The following is a 21,325-nucleotide window of genomic DNA, read 5'->3' on the forward strand; positions in this document are numbered from 1 at the left end:
CAAATTCAATTTACAGGCTGCTGGCAAAAGAGACTCAAAACTGGTCAGTTTTTATTGTTTGGTATTAACTCTTTCAGGATCAGCCATAGAGCTATAGCTAATTCAACCATGTTGCTGGTTCAAAAGAGAACTTAATTACATTAAGCCAAAGGCATTTATAAAATCAACTGACAGGAAAGAGAGATTAACTGCTATTATGATGTTGCTCCTGAAGCCAGGAACTAGAAAATCTGGATAAAGTATGATAATTAGAATACCTCAGAAGAGAAAAGCTACCAGCTACTTTTTGTTCTTTAGTAACCTGGCAACAAAATTTCCTTTTCTTTTATTTTCCACTTAAGCTCTTGTGCTACAGTTTTACTGTTATTATGAAGAGAATGCTGTGAGCAGTCTGGAGAATGGTTGCATGTGTTTACTCAATTACAACAACTCAGGGATGGCAGGAGATTCCCAAGGGCATCTAATCCAACTATCTATCCACAGAGAGTGATCCTTTCACCACCATATCTCCATTAAGTAGCCAAAGGATGGAACGTTCTCTACCAATTAAAAGTAGCACACTCCATCTTTAGAGGACTCTCTTAGAAAGTTTGTACTCAGTGACAAAGTCTGTTTCTCTATTACTTTTACCTTGTTGTATACCTAAAAGTCATGAAAAACAAATCTAACCTTTCTTTAATATGAAGTCCTTCAAACATCTAAAGAGAGTGACACTCTCCTATCTCCATTCCTTCATATGTTCCTAATAGAAAATACTACTGAGTCCCATGTCTGTTAGGCAAGCTGCAAAAAAATTAATTTATGCATATTTTAAATTATTTTAATTTTTAAAAATAAGATTTAAAACTTTGAGTTACCCAAACATATTAGATACCAACTTTAAATTAGTAAGTTGATGCTCAAGCAAAAACTTCCTTATAAATAAATGTGTATGCCTGTATTAAATCTCAAAAAACTCAGACACAAGACTATTTTTAATACTAAAATTAAATAAATAATTGCCCTTAATTGTCCCTGATGTAAACTAGGGAAATGTTCACACAAAAGGCTATGTGTTAACTAAAAATTTTAATAAATATTTAAAATACCTTTCTATAAAGTTTTGGGGCTTTGTTATGAAGTTTATTTGAACAGCAGGATGCATTCTAAATTCTTGAGTTATACAGATGAACTCCCTTCTATAACTTTGATAACTTTCAGCCAAAGTCAAACAAAAGAAAAAAAAAATTCAGATCTTCTAAACGAAGACAGAAACTCTGAATTTTAAAGGCATTTAGTATTTGGTCATCTGATTTCTGTAAGATGGAACTGAGATGGACTGCATAATCTATTTCAAGGTCCTCAATTTCAATGTCAGTAGAAATTATTTATAACATTTCATCTGTAGTTTAGTGGTTCATTAAATCCTCAACCGACTAACTGTCATAGACTGTTTTGAAATGTTAACACCATCTAAATTATCCTGACAAAATTATTAAACATTCACACACAATCACTTACCCAAGACTCATGGTATAAAACTGTTAGCAGATAGAGTGCATAATCATAATTCTGTCTCTTTAAAGGGCACCTGTAAGAGAAAGAGAGAGAAGAAGTCAAAATTTTAAAAATTCAGTACATAAAATAATTTGCAAAATATACAAACACTAAATACAAAGGATAACTTAGATTCAGGTATTCTCTATATTCAGGGAATATCCTACCTTTTATTTCTCTTTGTTTTCATCACTAATGGGAGTTATTTGTATCTGATAATAGTTTTACACTATTTTTTGATATGACTGTGTCCAATCTAAGTGCGCTTCACAATCTTGGGGCTAAGAGTCTGCTGGACAGTGTGATTGTATCTACAGAGTTCATTTTAAAAACAGAGATAGATTAAAGACAGTGGCTAATCAAAACGTTCATCTTGATTTCTCCAGAGCCACGTTTTTAAAAAATGAGCTACACTATTCAATGCTAAACAGAAGTTGTTGTATTTAAAATAGAATTAATGGGGACGCCTGGGTGGCTCAGTTGGTTAAGCAGCTGTCTTCGGCTCAGGTCATGATCCCAGGGTTCTGGGATCGAGTCCCACATCGGGCTCCTTGCTCGGCAGGGAGCCTGCTTCTCTCTCTGCCTCTGCTGCTCCCCTCCCTACTGTTCATACTCTCTGTCACCCACTCTCTCTCAAATAAATAAATAAAATCTTAAAAAAAAAAAAATAGAATTAATGACCAAATACTACATAAAACTTCTATATATATAGGAGATAACAAATTAAGTTTTTAGAAATCATTAATTCCAATTTCTTTAAATATAAAATAAAATCATCATTTGACAGGAGCACATGGGTGGCTCAGTAAGTTAAGCATCTGCCTTTGGCTCAGGTCATGATCCAGGGTCCTGGGATGGAGTCCCATGTTGGACTCTGCTCAGTGGGGAGCCTGCTTCTCCCTCTGCCTGCTGCTCCCCCTGCTTGTACTCACTCTTTCCCTCTTTCTGTCAATTAAATAAATAAAATCTTAAAAAAAAACAAAAAACCATCACATGACAAGTCACTTTAACAGTACTCTGTTTATTCTATATATTTAGGTTTAATAGTTCTCTAAATAGTTGCTACCATAAACACACACACACACCCACCAACACTGGAAAACTTAGGGAAAAACTCTGTCAGATACTTACAGAATTTCAAAGAGCAACACTTTAAAAGTAATTTTTTAAGCTGCACAACTAAAAACTCAACCTTATTTTACATTTTCTAAAGACAGTAAAAAAGAATATTACTAATATATCTCAAATCTATTTTCCCCCATACTATAATACTCTAAAACCAGGGTTCCCAAGTTTTTTCCACCCCACATTATTGCCTTCATTTATATATGCCATACTACTTCTTCTCACCATTAAGAAGGAGGACATAAAACTTAAATGACTTCCAAGAGCTTTGAAACTAGAATGGGAAGGGAGAGAAGATATCTGCCCACTTGCTTTTCTCTAAAGGCAGGTCTTTATATTTTGACATAATTCAGAAACAGCCAAATATGGTAAGATAAAAATAAAATAATCCTGGGGCACCTGGGGGCTCAGTCAGTTAAGTGTCTGACTCTTGATTTTGCTCAGGTCACGATCTTGGGGTCACAAGATCATGCCCCGTGTTGGGCTCCGTGGTGGGCATGGAGCCTGTTTAAGATTCTCTCTCTCCCCCTTTCCTTCTACCCTTCCCCGCCTTCCAGAAACAGAAATAAAATAACCCTTTTGTAAAAACATACCAATAACCCTTCTTCACCTCAAATAACACAATTTATAAATTCATGAGGTAAATTTAATACTGTTTTTATGAAGCAAATTCACTAAAATTCTTATTTACAAAATTGCCTGGGTAAATTAAATTTCTGTATTTAATCATTTAAATTTTGAACTGAAAGATCTTTGACTTTGTAAAAATCAGTTTAAACCTTAATCACTAGCAAATCACACTTTTGTTCTCTTCTAACATCTTCCCTGAGTCTTATTCACATGGATGTATTAGAATCCAGACTGAAAAATAACAATAATAATTTAACTAGGCAGTTAGGCAAGCCTCTCCATGTCCATAAAGAGGACAGCAACAGTAGACTAGTGTGAAGATATTAAACACATGAAATGTAGGTGGCTGGGTGGCTCAGTTCTTAAGTGTTTGCCTTTGGCTCAGGTGATGATCCCAGGGTCCTAGGATGGAGCCCTGCATCGGGCTCCCTACTTGGTGGGAAGCCTGCTTCTCCCTCTTCCACTCCCCCTGCTTGTGTTCCCTCTCTCACTGTGTCTCTCTCTGTCAAATAAATAAAATCTTTAAGAAAAAATAAAATAAATAAACACATGAATGGGACAACTTCACTGACCTAATACGTTAGTTTATGTTGATGTATAAGGCTACCCCGATTTTTTTTTATTGTTTTAATTTCTTTTCAGTGTACCAGAATTCATTGTTTATGTATACCCCGATTTTCAATGTCATTTCTTAAGGAAAGGACTGCCAGAAGACTGGAAGATAATAAAACAACACAATGACCAATAAAAACAACACAATGACCAATTGGCTGAAGTTTTCTTTACCTGTCTGTTTTGATGGTAAGTACATCTGTAGTCTTGCAGCATCGCTCTTCCACAAGTTTAATGAGTTTCTTCTTTGCATGATCATCTAAATTCAAACTGGAAAGTTTAACATTAAAAATACAAGAAAAAGTTATTTGAAAAGAATTATTTCAGATACTTTGTTTAGTGAAAAGAAAACCCCAAAACCCAGTAACAATATCATTTAATGTTAAACTAACCAAAAAGAAACTTTTGCAACCTGTACTGTTGTCTATGTAGAGTTAGCAAACGGCATGCATTATGAAGCCTGATCTTACTCATGGGGAAAAAAAACAAAGGAGGAGGAGGAAACTGTTTTGAGTTGAAAGTTCTGGGCATTAGCACCTTTCCTGTTAAAACCAATAAGTCTCTTAAATAAATGATATTACAGCTTATGAGTAGCACTAAGAATTAAACTCAATTAGTATTAGTAAAGCTGGAATATAAGAATAATGGGATAAAACAAAAATGCTTTAAGATATTTCTACCATGCAATTATGAGACTTTTATCATTGCAACTTGCTTAGGGGTATTTATTTTAAAAGGTACAGGTATCTCATGAAAGATGGTATAGAGCATTCATGAAGGATCAAGACATTTGAAATTCAGCTCAACATTTCTCAAAATGTTAATACTAGTCCCAGAGGCTGTTAAGTAGAATTATTTCTCGGGGCGCCTGGGTGGCTCAGTGGGTTAAAGCCTCTGCCTTCTGCTCAGGTCATGATCCCAGGGTCCTGGGATCGAGCCCCACATCGGGCTCTCTGCTCAGCAGGGAGCCTGCTTCCTCCTCTCTCTCTGCCTGCCTCTCTGCCTACTTGTGTTCTCTGGCTGTTAAATAAATAAATAAAATATTAAAAAAAAAAGAATTATTTCTCTAAAAAGGCTATTTTTGTTGAATATATTCAGATAATACAGAGTTAAACTGGGTTCTTTATAGAAGGACTTCTTAGAAGTGGTAATATGCTAATGAGCATTCTGAAATTTCAAGACGCAGGGTTCTTATGTAACAATTTCCAGATTTATCTGACCTCATATTCTATTTTTCAAGGGACAGTTCATGGAATTAGTCTTCCTTAAAACATATTTTGGGAAACACTGGACTACATGAACAGTTTTTAATTTGGAGAGAATTATGGCATGGATTGAAGGTATCTAAAAGAAAACTAGACTTGACATAGAAAAATAGGTTAGATATGAGAATACAGTTAAGTAAGGTAAGCCACACACTGTTTTTCCATGGACGGCATTAAGAATAAGAAAAATCCATAACTATATGAAGAGAAAAAAAGGCTCAATAAGATTTTACAATCACATCTACTTCTCGTTAGCTTCAATAACCCTGCACTTCCCTCAAGCCTTTATAGCAGAAGAGCTTATTTATTTTTCCATTTTTCCCACTAGCCTGCAAACTCTCCAGGGTAAGAACGGTATCAGTCCCATTTTTGGTGATGGCCTAACACTTAAAGAACATATGACATGTATTTGTTGAATGAACACATAAATGAAAAAAAGAAAGGATACATGTTTTTTTAAGCACTGTGAATTTTTATTTGAACTAAGAAAATATAGGAAATAAATAAATAAATATATACTTTTAAAGAATAAATGCAGGAAAAACATTGACTATTAAATATCAACCTAACAGAATGGTCCTATGTGCAGGCAGTGCAAATTACCACAGTCCCCTGGAAAGAATACGTATCAACAACCAGTTTATCAGCTTGAGGTATAAGAAATATAATTCTGATTATTAACGATAAGAATTACTTAAAAGGAAATAGTGAAATGAATGTACCCCTAATTATTAACATACTTGTACATATGCATGCATACAGATACAGTACAAAGAATAGTTTTTACGTTAGAATAAGAGAATGGAATGATTTTTTTCCTTTTAAAACTCCCTTCAATGTAATCATTTTCAACAATAAATTTAAAAATTTACAATTTAAAAAGTTTAAGTGTTCTAGCTTTTTATGTAAGAAGTAGTAAAAAAAAAATGGCACCAATGCTGATTATTGTAACTGCTTTAAAACTAACATTCACATTAACACTTTGAATGTTCAAAAATTATATAGCGTTTATGCCAGAAACTCCAAATATTTTAGAGCCATGTGGTACACTCACGCCACCTGCTAGCACTCAAAGGTACTGCAAAATTGTAGTCATTAAACTAGATGAACAGTCTGACTCTGAAATTGAGCAGCAATCATTACCATTCTTTTTCCAAAATTCCAAAGAATGCTTGGACTTTTCTTTTGCTACATTTTAAAGCATCAATACTGTATTAACATTATCCCCCAAAACAACACTGACATTTCAAATCATAGGAGATCATGGTTTTATGTATATACTTTCAAATGCCCATATTTAAGAGTTACATAAATTGAGAAATAAACCTAATTGTGTGAAGTACCTTCTCTATTTAGAAGCATAGTACGTCAGTTAAAGAACTATAGTTATATACAAAAGACAAGACCTGGGTTTGATTTCTAGATTTGCAACTTTATTTGCTAAGTGACCTTAAATCACGTGATCTTACTGTTTCCTCATTTACAAAACAAAGTACTCACAGGATTTTTGTCAGGAATAAATGAGAATAAATAGAAGAAAGCCATTTTTAAAGAAAAATCCTACACAAATATTGTTTTTAATTCAGCACTACCTTTATGACCATCAAGAAAAATATGATACCATCTTTCTTTCTCTGAATTTAAAAATTTGAGTATCTTTTTTTTTTTTAAGATTTTATTTATTTATTTGACAGAGTGAGAGAGATCACAAGTAGGCAGAGAAGCAGGCAGAGGGAGGGGGGAAGCAAGCTCCCCACTGAGCAGAGAGCCCGATGCGGGACCCGATCCCAGGACCTTGAGATCATGACCTAAGCCGAAGGCAAAGGATTTAACCACTGAGCCACCCAGTGGCCTCGAGTATCTCTTAATATAGTACTTTATACTATTTGACTGGCTTCACAATATTACTTTAAATCATGCCAGGCGACACCTGGTTAAATATCTGACTCTTGATTTTGGTCATGATCTTGGGGTTGTGAGATTAAGCCCCACACTGGGCTCTGCACTGGGCAAGAAGACTGCATGGGATTCTCTCTCCCTCCCTCCCTATACCCCCGAAGAGAACTCAGGTTCTCTCTCATGTTCTCCCCCCCAAAAATAAATAAAATAAAAAAATAAGTCACACAGGAATGCACATGCTTTAGTCCCACTGTTTTACCTACTTTTACCCTTGAAATGATACCATTCAGGACACCACCACTGAGCTTCAACTGTCAGTGTGTAGAGTGAAAAGAGTCCGAGAAGGGCAGATGTGAGTTAGGAAAAGAACACAAAGAAGTGATGAAGGTTTCACATGGTGGTATAAGACAAAAAGAAGACAGGAGGCCCCTGGGTGGCTCAGTGGGTTGGGCCTCTGCTTTTGGCTCAGGTCATGATCTCAGGGTCCTGGGACCAAGCCCCACTTTGGGCTCTCCACTCAGCGGGGAGCCTGCTTCCCCTTTTCTCTCTGCCTGCTTCTCTGCCTACTTGTGATCTCTCTCTCTATCTCTCTGTCAAATAAATAAATAAATAAAATCTTTAAAAAAAAAATTTTAAAAAAAGGAGACAAAAGTGGATGGCGGCCTGATAGGTAAGTGGTATCTTGTGGGATACTTCAAATAATGCAGTCGGATTATTTTTATGTAAAATAAAATAAACAAACAGAACAAGTAGGGAACCGGATGTCTATTCTGGTACTGAAGATTAAGGCCCACAAAAAGTAAGGCAAAATTCTAGATTTCCTGATTCTGAGTTCAGAGATTTTTTAAATCACTTAACATGGAGCTTGACAACAGCTGGTTGTCATTATCATCATTATTATTAAAAAGAGGCAACATTTACTAAATTATTAAAAATATATCAGGTATTAATTACCCCTAGGTACTTTTTAAAAAAATTTTTAAAAACATTTTTAGGTAATCTCTATACCCAACATGGGGCTCAAACTCACATCCCTGAGATCCAGAGTCACATGCTCCTCTGACTGAACCAGCCAGGCGCCTTACTCCTTAGGCAATTTATATTAACCTGTGGAATGTTGGACAAGCATAATTTTAAGGTTCCCCCCCCTTTATCTAGATTTTCTAAAATTTATACAGTAAACATGTATTGTCTTTTGTGATTTTAATATTTTCAATTTCTCCAAACATATAAATATAATGCTATGATATTTAAACTAATCCAGGGGGGAAAAAAAGGCTGACGAGCTTTGTAAATTTATTTCATAAAGAAGGCACAATCCTGATACCAAAACCTTTCAAAGAAAGAAAATTACAAATCAAACATGGATGTACCTCTAATAATATTTCTAGAAATTAAAGTTTATCTACTTGTTACCTTATAGTGTAAAAATGGTTGCGAGACTGTCAACATATTTTTGCAGTCCACATGGAATGTTCTTTTTCATTTTTTTTTTAAGATTTTATTTGACAGACAGAGATCACAAGTAGGCAGAGAAGCAGGCAGAGAGAGAGGGGGAAGCAGGCTCCCCGCTGAGCAGAGCCCGATATGGGGCTCGAACCCAGGACCCTGGCATCATGACCTGAGCCAAAGGCAGAAGCTTTAACCCACTGAGCCACCCACGAGCCCTTTCTTTTTCATTTTTTAAAAAGATTTTATTTATTTGTCAAAGAGACAAAGAGAGAAGGGGAGGGAGGGAGAGAGAGAGCACACATGAGCAGGGGAGGGGTAGAGGGAGAAGCAGGCTCCCAGCTGAGCAAGGAGCCCAAAGTAGGTCTTGATCCCAGAACCCTGTGATCATGACCCTGGCCAAAGGTAGCCGCTTAACTGTCTGAGCCACTTAGGCACCCCAAACATGGACTGTTCTGATTTAAAATAAAAACTACATGGAGTACAAAATCTAATTTTTTGAGTGTAAAAAAAAAAAAAAAGGAGTCTCCACCTTTGCTATGATAGGATGAAATGGCACTTTACTGGTGAGGTTTTCCTCCCCAAAATACATACCAGTCTAAGCATGAGAAGAAAATCAAACAAATCTAAAATGAAGTACATTCCACAAAATACATAACTAGTACTTCTCAAAACTGTCAAGGTCACTAAAAACAAGTAAATTCTGAGAAACCACCACAGTCAAGAGGTGCCTAAAGAAATCTGAATAGGGGCACCTGGGTGGCTCAGTCTGTTAAGCATCTGCCTTTGGCTCAGAGCATGATCCTAGGGTCCTGAGACAGAGCCTGGTGTCAACAGGGCTTCCTGCTCAGCGGCAAGCCTGCCTCCCCCTGCTCTTTAAAAAGAAAATCTGAATAAAGTATGAACTTTAATTAATAATGTATCAATATTGGCTCGTTGTAATAAATGTACCACAATAGTAAAAATGTTAACAACATAAGAAATTTGGTGTGAAATATAGGAGGATTCTGTAAACTATCCTTGAAAGTTTTCCATAAATCTAATTTTTTTTAGTTAAAAACAAAAAAACAAAAAACAAAAACCCATCAGGTAACTGCTCTGTGACTGCCGTGTGAGAAAGCTATGCCATGTGGATCAAGACTCTTACCGGAGAAAACAGTGGTTTCAAATACTAACTTGGAAGTTACTACAGCAAGACACTTGGAACTGCAATAGTATGTGACATGCTCTGATGGGTAGGAGCAGGGATTTAATGTTTCTCCAAGCAACAAACGATCCTAAAGAAAATGCTAACAGAGCAGATCCATAGGAAGGCAAAAGAATGATGTACTATGAAATAATCAGGGTTCAGAACACTTCAGTAAGTGTAAATACAACCATATAATTCATTACTACATTAATTCGAAGGAGATCATTTCAAAAATGCTATAAGACTAGGACACATCGTTAACCTAATAGAGGCTATTATCTCAAACTGAATACCAGTGTATACTTAGAAGCTAAAAGCCAGAGGCACATCCATTGTATAGAACAGCATAAAGGACTACATAAACATTATTTTAGAAGTTTCACCTAATGAAAAAGACAAAAAGAAAAGATAAAAACAAGGTATAGATATTTAAAAAGGAGAATTAAAACCACTCTTATTTATCACTCATTTCCTAAGAAATCTCTGAAAGAGTAAACAAAAAGCCCAAATATTCAGATTTTGGTCTCTTATTATATGTAAGTGTTCAGCCTCAAACACTCTCTTAGCATAGAAAAGACCCTGATTTACGTTATTCTATGTAGCCATTAATAATATATTAAAGAGGGGCATTTGGCTGGCTCAGTCAGTAGAGGATGTGACTCTTGATCTTGGGGTTTTGAGTTCAAGCCCCACCTTGGGTTTGGAGATAACTTAAAAATAAAATAAAAAAATAATATTAAAGAGTGATAACTTTGTATGCTAACAGATGGTAACTGCACTTATCATAGTGAGTATTTTGTAATGTATATAATCATCACTAGCTTGTACACCTGGTATTAATATAATAATGTATGTCAACTATACTTCAATAAAAAAATTAAAGAATGTTTAATAACCTTGGAAAAATTTTAATTCACATTGTTAAATAAAAAAGAGCAGATAACTAATCAAATATAGTATCATCCTATTAACATACACAAAGGTTGACTATATATATACTAAAATGAATTCCAGTAGTCAAGGTTATTTATAAGTAGTAGAATTAGAGGCAATTTTATTTAATACTTTAAAATTTTCACTGTTTTCCAAATTTTCTACAGTATCAGTTTTCTATATACAAAATGTTATTTTGAATTAATGTATTATAATAATTCTTATTTTTAGAAAAATATTCCTTACCCTTAAGGTTACTACTCGTGCTTTGGGGTTTCGGATAGATGGTCCTGCTGAAACATAATCAGTTGTGTCCACTTCAATGGGAAAATGCTTCTCACATTTTTCATCACTGTCCAGAGCAGCTGGCCACTCAGTGCAGAAATCTGAGAATTAAGAAAAATAATCTCAAGTATAGTTTCGCCAAGTACATTCTCGTTGCAATGTGCGCTACCAGACCAAATCACTGAGGGAGATGACTCTCGAGCTACATGGAATGAAAGAGCAGACTCTCTTCTGCACCTCACAAACACATCATCATCCTTCACCCCTTTTCTTCTCAGATGAATCCTCGTTAGGGAATGTGATTAAATGAAAGACTCAGATAACTTGGGTTTGGTGAGGAGCAGTAAGCTTGGTTAAAAGGAAGCTATGACTTGATAGAAGCTTATTATAGCTTTGCACATACCCAGTTATGGGGCAGTTTAATCCCCCCTCACTCACCAACTAAAAGCAAACAGTTCATAGTGCTCAGAGTGAATTATTTTTGAGAAAAGCAACAGTTAATAGTAATTCATTCCCAAATGAAAGTTACTAAAGTTCTGAGGGGAACTGAAAAAGGCTCTGAAAGAGCTCTTAGAAGAGAGATATGGTCTCCATTCTCTCAGAAACTGAGCTGAATAGGGCCTCAAACTGAACAGGTACAGGCTAGGGCATTACTAAGTAGATCCTTACAGTAACTCATGTTTCCTCTAGGTGACTTCTGTGCCAACGAAGCTAAATGGAAAAAGGAACAGACTTGTCCTCAGATTCAGGCAACACAACTAGCCTAAAGGGGAGATGGGACTGGCTGTGAGAAGTGGGCCACAATGGGAAGTTTCAAGCACTGTGACAAAAATGTGGTGCATCGTCTATCTCCACAGCACAGATCTCCACAGCACATACAAACTCAGGCCTTCAGTGGAGGGGTGGGGAATAGGGGAGAGGGGGCTGAAAAGAAAAAGAGCTCCTGGCATGTCCTACAGCTATCTGTATTGAGGGACTCCGTAAGAAGGTAGCTGATTTCATTTTGCCCTATTCCTATAAAGTTAGTGAGGTAGAGGGCTCTCAGCTTGAGATGTACTTCTGGCACTATCAGCCTCCCCTCCATGGAAATTTCACTGCATTCTAAGAATCTTCATTCATTCGAAGAATACCTAAAAGTAATTGGTTTCTTAGGTCAAACCTATTAAATCTCAGGGAGTCTGTGCTTTCTCCAAAAAGCATGACTGCAGGAGAGGCTGGTCACAAGCACAGGCATATGTGGAAACCCTTCCACGTGACGATTTAAGGGACAGTGAAAGGTACTTTGTCAATAACATTTCCTATAGTTAACAATTTTCTTTCTTTTTTTTTTTTTTTAAGATTTTATTTATTTATTTGACAGACAGAGATCACAAGTAGGCAGAGAGGCAGGCAGAGAGAGAGGAAGGGAAGCAGGCTGCCTGCTGAGCAGAGAGCCCGATGTGGGGCTCGATCCCAGAACCGTGGATCATGACCTGAGCCGAAGGCAGAGGCTTTACCCTAGTTAACAATTTTCTTATAGTAGGTACTATATTTAGCTCCCTTTATAGGCTTTAATACCAGTCAGCAAAATGCCACAAAGACTCTCCAAGATTTATAACTAAATATATGGTAACAAATTAAGTATAGCTCACACCATTCCCTGAACACCCTGCTTAAGAGAGCAATACTCACACACTTGAGGGGAAAGAAGTAGCTCCACAATTCTGACATTTAAATAAAATGGAAAGAGCATGATTACTGAAGTTAAATTTTATTCCCATCATGGAACAATTCCAATATCCTGCACTCTAAGATGCCACACTGCCAAGCACTTTATAAGAGACTAGTTTGGAGAATTTTATGAGTTCTTGGGTTTGTACTGACTCTTTTATTTTTTATAACTTTGAATAAGTCATTTCAATAACCAGATGATAATTACAACTTTTAAATTACCGGATTATATGTCTAAAAAATACAGCCAACTGGAAAGTACATAATAGACCCCTATTCATCTGATAGGTAGAGCAATAGACTAGATCCGAAAGACCTTGGTTTTTACTTAACTTCTACCACTGATTATTAAAGTTTGGGTAAATTACCTAACTTTCCTGTGCTTCAGATTTTCCACTTGCAAGTTAGATATAAAATCTGAACTGACCTACTTTAAAAGAAAATTGAGAAGAAATATTTTAAAAGCTTTTGAGTTATTTGGAAGATACAAGCTAAATCTAGAAGCTGGCAAAAGTGTAAAGACAAAATCAAAGAAAGATTAAACACTTAAACACTTAAAATATAATGCAACTTTTCTGAATGTGCTATATGAAAACCATTCATTTAAGAATTATGAAGTATTTTAGAAGTACCTCATTTAAAAACCCATTTCTAGATTATAAATGCACATTCCAAAATAATGTTTAAAAAGGAAAAAAATGAGATTTATCACAGTGCAGAACATTCCTTAACTGGCTTCACAAAGGATCAAAAAGTGCTACATGGTTTGTGCCAAACAAGGAACAAATCTGGAATAATGATCAGTGACAGTCTATCACTAGGCACCAATATAAACAGAAACATACTAAAAGGATAGAAATGCATTCTACTATCCCAAAAAGACCACATCCATGAAAGAAGATAGGAGAAGCTGTTCTTCCTTCATGTAAGAGTAAAGTCATTCTTCCTACTTTTTGACTTCTTTATTTCTTCCTTACATTTCTCAATAAAAGGCCCTTCCAAAAGCTCAAATTATATCATAATCATGATCACTATACTATTTCTCCTTCCAGCATTATCACGTTACCTGCGAAGAGCTTTTGCATTTCATTTCTTTTCTGAAAAGCCTTAACAAGTGTACTGAGCATTTATATATCTCCTTTTTAATTAGCATGAAGAATTCATTCAAAGGTACTAACTCTTGAATTAAACTACACAACCAATCACTAACAGCTGTGAACCTAAAACAATTCTAATGTCCTTCTGTATGTAGTCCAATGCAAATGAGATGAGAAATTGAGTCTATGTATATATGAAAACATGCATAAAACTATGAAAAAAAAATTCTTTGCCTTTACCTCCGTGCATGTGGGAAGGAAAAAGGATAAGTGAGTGAGGGCTATCTGGGTGGTGCAGTCAGTTAAGCCGACTCTTGGTTTGGTTCAGGTCACGATCTCAAAATCATGAGACTGAGTCCCCTGTGAGGCTCTGTACTCAGCAAGGAGTCTGCTTCACATTCTTTTCTTTTTTTTTTTTTTTTAAGATTATTTATTTATTTATTTATTTGACAGACAGAGATCACAAGTAGGCAGAGAGGAGGAAGCAGGCTCCCTGCTGAGCAGAGAGCCCAATGTGGGGCTCAATCCCAGGACCCTGGGATCATGACCTGAGCCAAAGGCAGAGGCTTTAACCTACTGAGCCACCCAGGTGACCCTCTGCTTCAGATTCTCTTTCCCTCTTCCTCTCTCCCTCCCCTCTGCATGCTCTCTCTGCCAATATCTAGGAATCAATAAATATTGTTCAAATTCAATAAATTTAGAACTGGCAATATAGTCATGGTCTGGTGATTACTTCCATTTTACGTATGTATAATGAAAAATATATACTAACATAACTATACATATATAAAATATACAGAGAAAGAATATATAATAAATACTGTATAGAAAGAGACTATACCGGGCACCTGGGTGGCTCAGTGGGTTAAGCCTCTGCCTTCAGCTGGGGTCACGATCTCAGGGTCCTGGGATCGAGCCCCATATTGGCTCTCTGCTCAGCGGGGAGCCTGCTTTCTCCTCTCTCTTTGCCTGCCTCTCTGCCTATGATCTCTCTGTCAAATACATACATACATACATACATAAATATGAGACTATGTGGAAAAAATAAGCAAATATACTCTCAGCAAGTAATTATCAGACCTAAACAATGACTAAAAGAGAACACTTCTAAAATGAGGGGCTGAGGGGAAGGGAGAAATAAAAGACTACTGCTTTTCATCATCAGTTTTTCTGCTACTTGATGTTACCACATCTATGTATCACTATGAAGTTCTTATTTTAAATAGTTTCTTCAAGATAACTCTCTGCAAAGTATCCCATTACTGACTCTATAACTATTGACTTGGCATCTTTCTACATTATCTTCAGTTTGGATTATACTGACTTCTATCTATAGGCAACACTCTGCAATATTTTCTTCCATCACTTTATGTATGTGCTATCTATAATGCAACAATTAAGTCCCTAGTCTACCTGAACAAGGACTACAATTTCCGGTTCTATTTATTATTCATAGCCACTTGCAGAGTAGTCTGCAAAAAAAAAGAAAAAAAAAAAAAAAAGGAACTTGCAGATTTGACATCTTAACAATTCACTGAAAACTTGAAAATTTTTCTAAAAAAAGGAGAAACTAGCAATGAATATAAGACAATTTAATACAATAAAAATGAGGTTTTGTTCTTCCATTTTTATTGAGATATAGTTGACATAAAACATTGTGTAAGTTTAAGGTACACGATATGATTACATTCACAACACTAACACAGTGTCACGTAATTACCATTTCTTCTTAAGAATATTTATGATCTGCTCTCAGCAAATTCCAGGTAGAGAACACAGTATTAATAACTATAATCACTATTCTGTATGTTAGATTCCCAGAACTTATCATAAAACTGGAAGTTTGTATTCTTTGACCAACATCTCCCTCCCCCACGTAGCCCCTACTCTTCTGAGTTCAGCCTTCTCAAATTTCACATGTAAGTGAAATAATAATCCAATTGTTTTTCTCTGTCTTATTTCATTTAGTACAATGCCCTCAAGGCCATCTATGTTGTGACAGATGGCAGGATGTCCTTCCTTCTCATAACTAAATAATATCAAACACACACCCCACTTTTTTTTTAAGGTTTTAATTTATTTATTTGACAGAAAGAGAGACAGAGAGGGAACACAAGCAGAGGAAGTGGGGGAGGGAGAAGCAGGCTTCCCACTGAGCAAGGAGCCCAATGCAGTGCTCAGTCCCAAGACCCTAAGACCATAACCTGAGCTGAAGGCAGACGCTTAATGACTGAGCTACCCAGGCACTCCCCACTTAGGTTGTTTCCATTTTTTGCTGTGGTAAATAATGCTGCAGTGAACAGAAGAGTACAGATATCTCTTCAATACCATGTTTCCTTTTCTTTTGAAAAAAAAAAAATATATATATATATATATACACACACACACACACACACATATACACATTCACACACACATACATATATATATCCAGAAGTGTGATTGCTGGATCACATGGGAGTTCTAATTTTTTTTTTTTGAAGATTTTATTTATTTATTTATTTGACAGACAGAGATCACAAGCAGGCAGAGAGGCAGGCAGAGAGAGAGAGGAGGAAGCAGGCTCCCTGCTGAGCAGAGAGCCCGATGCGGGACTCGATCCCAGGACCCTGAGATCATGACCTGAGCCCTCTGAGCCACCCAGGCGCCCGGGAGTTCTAATTTTTTAAGGGACCTACATACTATATTCCATACTGGCTATATCAATTTACATCCCTAGCCATTAGTACAATAGGGTTTCCCTTTTTTCCACACCTTCACCAACATTTGGTATCCCTTGCCTTCTGGGTGGTAACTATTTCTAGCAGGTGAGAGGCAACAGCTCCTTGTGGCTTCGATTTGCACTAATCTTTCCACAATTAGTTATACTGAGCATCTTTTCACTTGTCCACTGATGATTTGTATGTCTTCCTTGGAAAGACATCTATTCAGGTTCTCTGCCCATTTTTTAATCAAATTATTTGGGATATTTTGGTGTTGAGTTGTGTAAGTTTTTTATATATTTTATATAACCCTTATTAGATATATCACTTGCAAATACCTTCTCCCATTCAGTAGGTTGCCTTTTCATTTTGTTGATGGTTTCCTTCATTGCGCAAAAGCTTTTTATTTTGGTGGTCTCAAAAGTTTATTTCTGCTTTTATTTCCCTTTCCAAAGAGACACATCAAGAAAAATAGTGCTAAGATCAATGTCGAAGAAATGCCCATGTTTTCCTTAAGCAGTTTTATGATTTCAGGTCCACATTTATGACTAATCCATTCTGAGTTTATTTTTGTGTGTGACTTAAGCCAGTGGTCCAGTTTCATTCTTTTGCATACAGCTGTCCCATTTTCCCAGCATCATTTATTAGAGACTGTCTTTTCCCCATTGCATATTCTTGCCTCCTTTGTCACAGCTGAATTTACCATATAAGCATGGGCTTATATGGACTCTCTATCCCATTCCATTGATCTATATGTCTACTTTTATCCTGATATCATACTGTTTTGATTACTGTAGCTTATTGTATATCCTGAAATCTGAGACTGTGTTATCTTCACCTTTGGTCTTGCTCAAGACTCTTGGTTATTCAGGGACTTTGGTGGGTCCATACAAATTTTTTGGATGCTTCTTTCTAGTTCTGTGAAAAATGCTGTTGGTATTTTATAGGGATTATATTCAATCTGTACTTTGTTTTGGGTAGTATGAACACTTTAACAATATTAATTCTTCTAATCCTCTATTTATTTTTAAATTGAGTTGTCTGGGATTTTTTATCATTGAGTTGTATGAATTCTTTATATATTTTGGATACTAACCTCTGACCCGAAGTTTGCAAATATTTTCTCCCATTCTGTAGACTGCCCTTTCCTTTTGTCAATGGTTTTCTTTGCTGTGCTATAGCTTTATAGTTTGGTATAGTCCCACCTGTTTATTTTTATTTTGTTGCCTTTGATATTGGTATCGAATCCAAAATTCATTGCCAAAACTCACGTCAAAGAGCTTACTGCCTATGTTTTCTTCTAATTTTGTTTTGTTAATGTGATACATCATTCTGACTGATTTTTATGTTGGACCATACTTGCATTCCTGAAATAAATACCATTTGATCTGACATGATCCTTTTAATGTACTGTTGAATTTGATTAAGTAATATTTTGTTGAAGACTTTCTGGGTTTTTCTTGTAATAGAGTTCTAGTTTTATACCACTGTGATCAGAAAGGGTGCCTGATAGGACTTCAGTATTTTAAAATTTGTTGAGACTTGTCTTTTGCTCTAACATATGATCTGTTCTGGAGCATGTTTCATATGTGCTTGAGAAGAATCTGTATTCTGCTTCTTTTGGATGCAACGTTCAGTAAACATCTGCTAAACCCATCCAGTCTAACATATAGTTTATATTCAGTGTTTCCTTACTGATTTTCTGACTGATCCATTTATTGTTGGAAATGGTATATTGAAGTCTCCTATTGCTATACTGCCATCTGTTTCTCCCTTCAGTTCTGTTAATATGTGCTTTATATACTTAGGTATTCCTATCTTAGGTGCATAAACTAAGATGCGTAAATTTAGGTGCATAAACAAATGTTATATCTTCTTGATGAACTGACCCCTTTATCATTAGAAATGAAATTTTTATGTTCAAAGTTATTGTTAAGTTCATATACTGAAACAATCACTTACCTTTAAGAGCTTCACAGTGCTTTTTAATTGCTACAGGAGTTAAATGCAGAAAATTGGGGATCTAAAATAGAGAAATTTAAAGGATAAATTCACCTACTACCTCAAAAACATAAAATAAAAATTTCATAAAACTAAATCCTAAGCACAACAAACCTTGTAATAAATAAAATCTAGTTTTTACAATATTAATTCTATGTCACATGTGTTATGAATTCAATAAATGAATTCTGGGAAATATAGATTCATGATGTATCTTATGATGACTGGCCGTTGTGGGGGGGAAAAATGCTGTTCTTATAGTACTCTTCCTGACAAAAATCTACAGGTACACATATTTTAGTTATAAAACTAAAAGCACTCAAGGACACAGATTATTGTTTAATCATCTTAATTTCCCTGGAATACAAAAAGACTACAAATTATTCAAGGTTCTACAGTCTTAACACTTTGGTTAACATCCTTCTAGACATCTCTTTAAAAAATAGATACATGTATATGACTTTACATAAATGGATTCATACTGTTCTAGAAACTGCTTTTTTTTTTTGGTCTATGTTTTTTTTTTCCCCCAAGGGAAAACCATTTTATAAACATATATTTTTATCCCCAGGGGTACAGGTCTGTGAATCACCAGGTTTACATACTTCACAGCACTCACCAAAGCACATACCCTCCCCAATGTCCATAGTCCCACCCCCTTCTCCCAAACCCCCTCCACCCAGCAACCCTCAGTAGAAACTGCTTTTTAAAGATTTACTTATTTGAGACAGAGAGAACGTGCACATGTGTGCACACAGCTGGGAGGGGCAGAGGGAGAGGGAGAAGAATCTCAAGCCGACTCCGCATTGAGTGCGAAGCCCAATGTGGGGCTCGATTGCACGACCTTGAAATCATGACTCCAAAATCAGGAGTCACTCAACCACTGTGCTATCCAAACACCCCTAAACTAAGTTCCCTTCTTTCATTTAAAGAAATGATCAATTTCTTCAATGTTTGTTTTCTTTTATCCCTTGAAACATTCAGATTTCCAAATTTCATTTACCCCTCTCTAGCAGCAGTCAACTCCTTCTCCATATTACCATCTCATTTTTTAACCACCATCTTTTAGCAACTTATTTTTTGTTTTTCGGTTTTTCAATACTAAACATATATATATGCGATGCATATAAAAGTAGCATATAAAAGTAGCATACATATGCTAAGTGAAGTACGTCAGAAAAAGAAAATACCATATGATTTCACTTACATGTGGAATCTAAAAACATAATGAACAAAAAGCAGAAACAGACCCTTAAATTCAGAGAACAAACTGGTGGCTGGAGGGGAAGGGACATGGAGGGATGGGAGAAATGGGTGAAGAGGAGTGGGAGATAAAGGCTTCCAGTTATGGAGTAAGTAAATCATAGGGACAAAAGGTAGAGCATAGAAAATATAGTCAATGATATTGTAATAGGGCTGTATGGTGACAGATGCTAGCTACATTTGTAGTGAGCACCATATAGCACAAAAACTTGTGAAACCACTACGTTGTATACCTGAAACTAATGTAAAATTGTGTGTTAACTATACTTCCAATTAAAAAAAAGAAGAAAAAGATTCTCATATAGTGGAAAACACAGTTTATGACAATTTTACCGTATATAACACGAACCATCTAAGATATGCCTTCTCAGGCAAAACATATTCATATTTTCTTTAAAAAGGTTATAGTTCATGGCACCTGGGTGGCTCAGTTGATTAAGTGTGTGTGTTCGGCTCAGGTCATCCTGGGATTGAGCCCTGCATTGGGCTCCCTGCTCAGTGGGGAGTCTTCTTTTCCTTCTGCTCCTCCCCTCCCCCTGCTCATGCTCCCTCTATCTTGCAAAAATAATAAATAAAATCTTCAAAAAAAAGCTTATAGTTCATAAATCATTATAGATGCTACCAACTGAAGCATTGAATATGACATATTTTGCTTCACGAAATAAAGAAGTTGAAGGACTATAACAATATTAAATGATATTCTACTTTTCTGGGCAGAAAGTTTTAGAATCTCTTTAAAAGTAGATTTCAAGGGTGCCTGGGTGGCTCCATGGGTTAAGCCGCTGCCGTCGGCTTGGCTCATGATCTCAGGGTTCTGGGATTGAACTCTGCATTGGGCTCTCTGCTCGGTGGAGAGCCTGCTTTCCCCTTTGTCTCTGCCTGCCTCTCTGCCTACTTGTGCTCTCTCTCTCTGTGTCAAAAATAAATAAAAATCTTTAAAAGTAGATTTCAGGGACACCTCAGTGGCTCAGCTGTTTAGGCGCCTGTGTTCAGCTAAGGTCATGATCCCCGTGATCAAGCCCTGCACCCTCTGCCTCTTGCCCCGTTGGTGTTCTCTTGTGTGCATGGTTCCTCACCCTCTCTCTCTCAAATAAATAAATAAAATCTTACCAAAAAAAAAAAAAGTAAATTTCAGTCACAATTCTCAATCTCAAATTAGGTCATTTCATTTTTCTGAGTTCCACTTGAAAGATATAGGTAGAAAAAATACAATAGAAAAGAAAAAGCCAGAAAGGAAGCCATAGGATCAACTGGTTATATTCTTAAATGCTCAGGACTCTTTGAGTCTTCTCTACCATGGACAATCAGAATGTATCATCCATGATTACCTGAAAAAAAGTTTAAACTAAAATACAATACCTGCTGCTACATACTGAACCCTCAAGTACAAGGCAGGGTAGGAGTGGGAAGAGGACCAGCATTTCTTTAGAAATAAGTCTTAGCCAATGAATCAGCAATTGACCTTACCTTTAATAGTTCTAGATTTCCCTCCTTTGCCATGGGCACCCCCCTTTTTACTGGATAGCCCATTCGAATGGGAAGAGGTACAGCAGAAGGTTTAAATGGTGTTGCAACAGGATAAACACTAGGCCAATCTTGGTCAACAGTCATTTTCTCTGTCCTAGGAGG

At 36.2% G+C, this 21,325-nt stretch overlaps 1 protein-coding gene across 1 annotated transcript; it reads right to left on the reverse strand.

The window, feature by feature from the left end:
* Positions 1-10,070: 10,070 nt before the first annotated feature.
* Positions 10,071-21,325, reverse strand: LOC309870261 (small ribosomal subunit protein mS35-like; the record flags this gene model as incomplete). Its single annotated transcript, XM_082742444.1, has 4 exons — positions 21,164-21,325; positions 18,395-18,455; positions 10,885-11,024; positions 10,071-10,088 (listed from the first exon to the last, which is right to left on the reverse strand). Exons 1-4 carry the CDS (start codon positions 21,305-21,307, stop codon positions 10,071-10,073), a joined length of 363 nt encoding a protein of 120 aa, XP_082598570.1. The 5' UTR covers positions 21,308-21,325.

Source organism: Mustela nivalis (assembly GCF_964662115.1).
Source record: "Mustela nivalis genome assembly, chromosome: 7".
NCBI lineage: Eukaryota > Metazoa > Chordata > Mammalia > Carnivora > Mustelidae > Mustela > Mustela nivalis.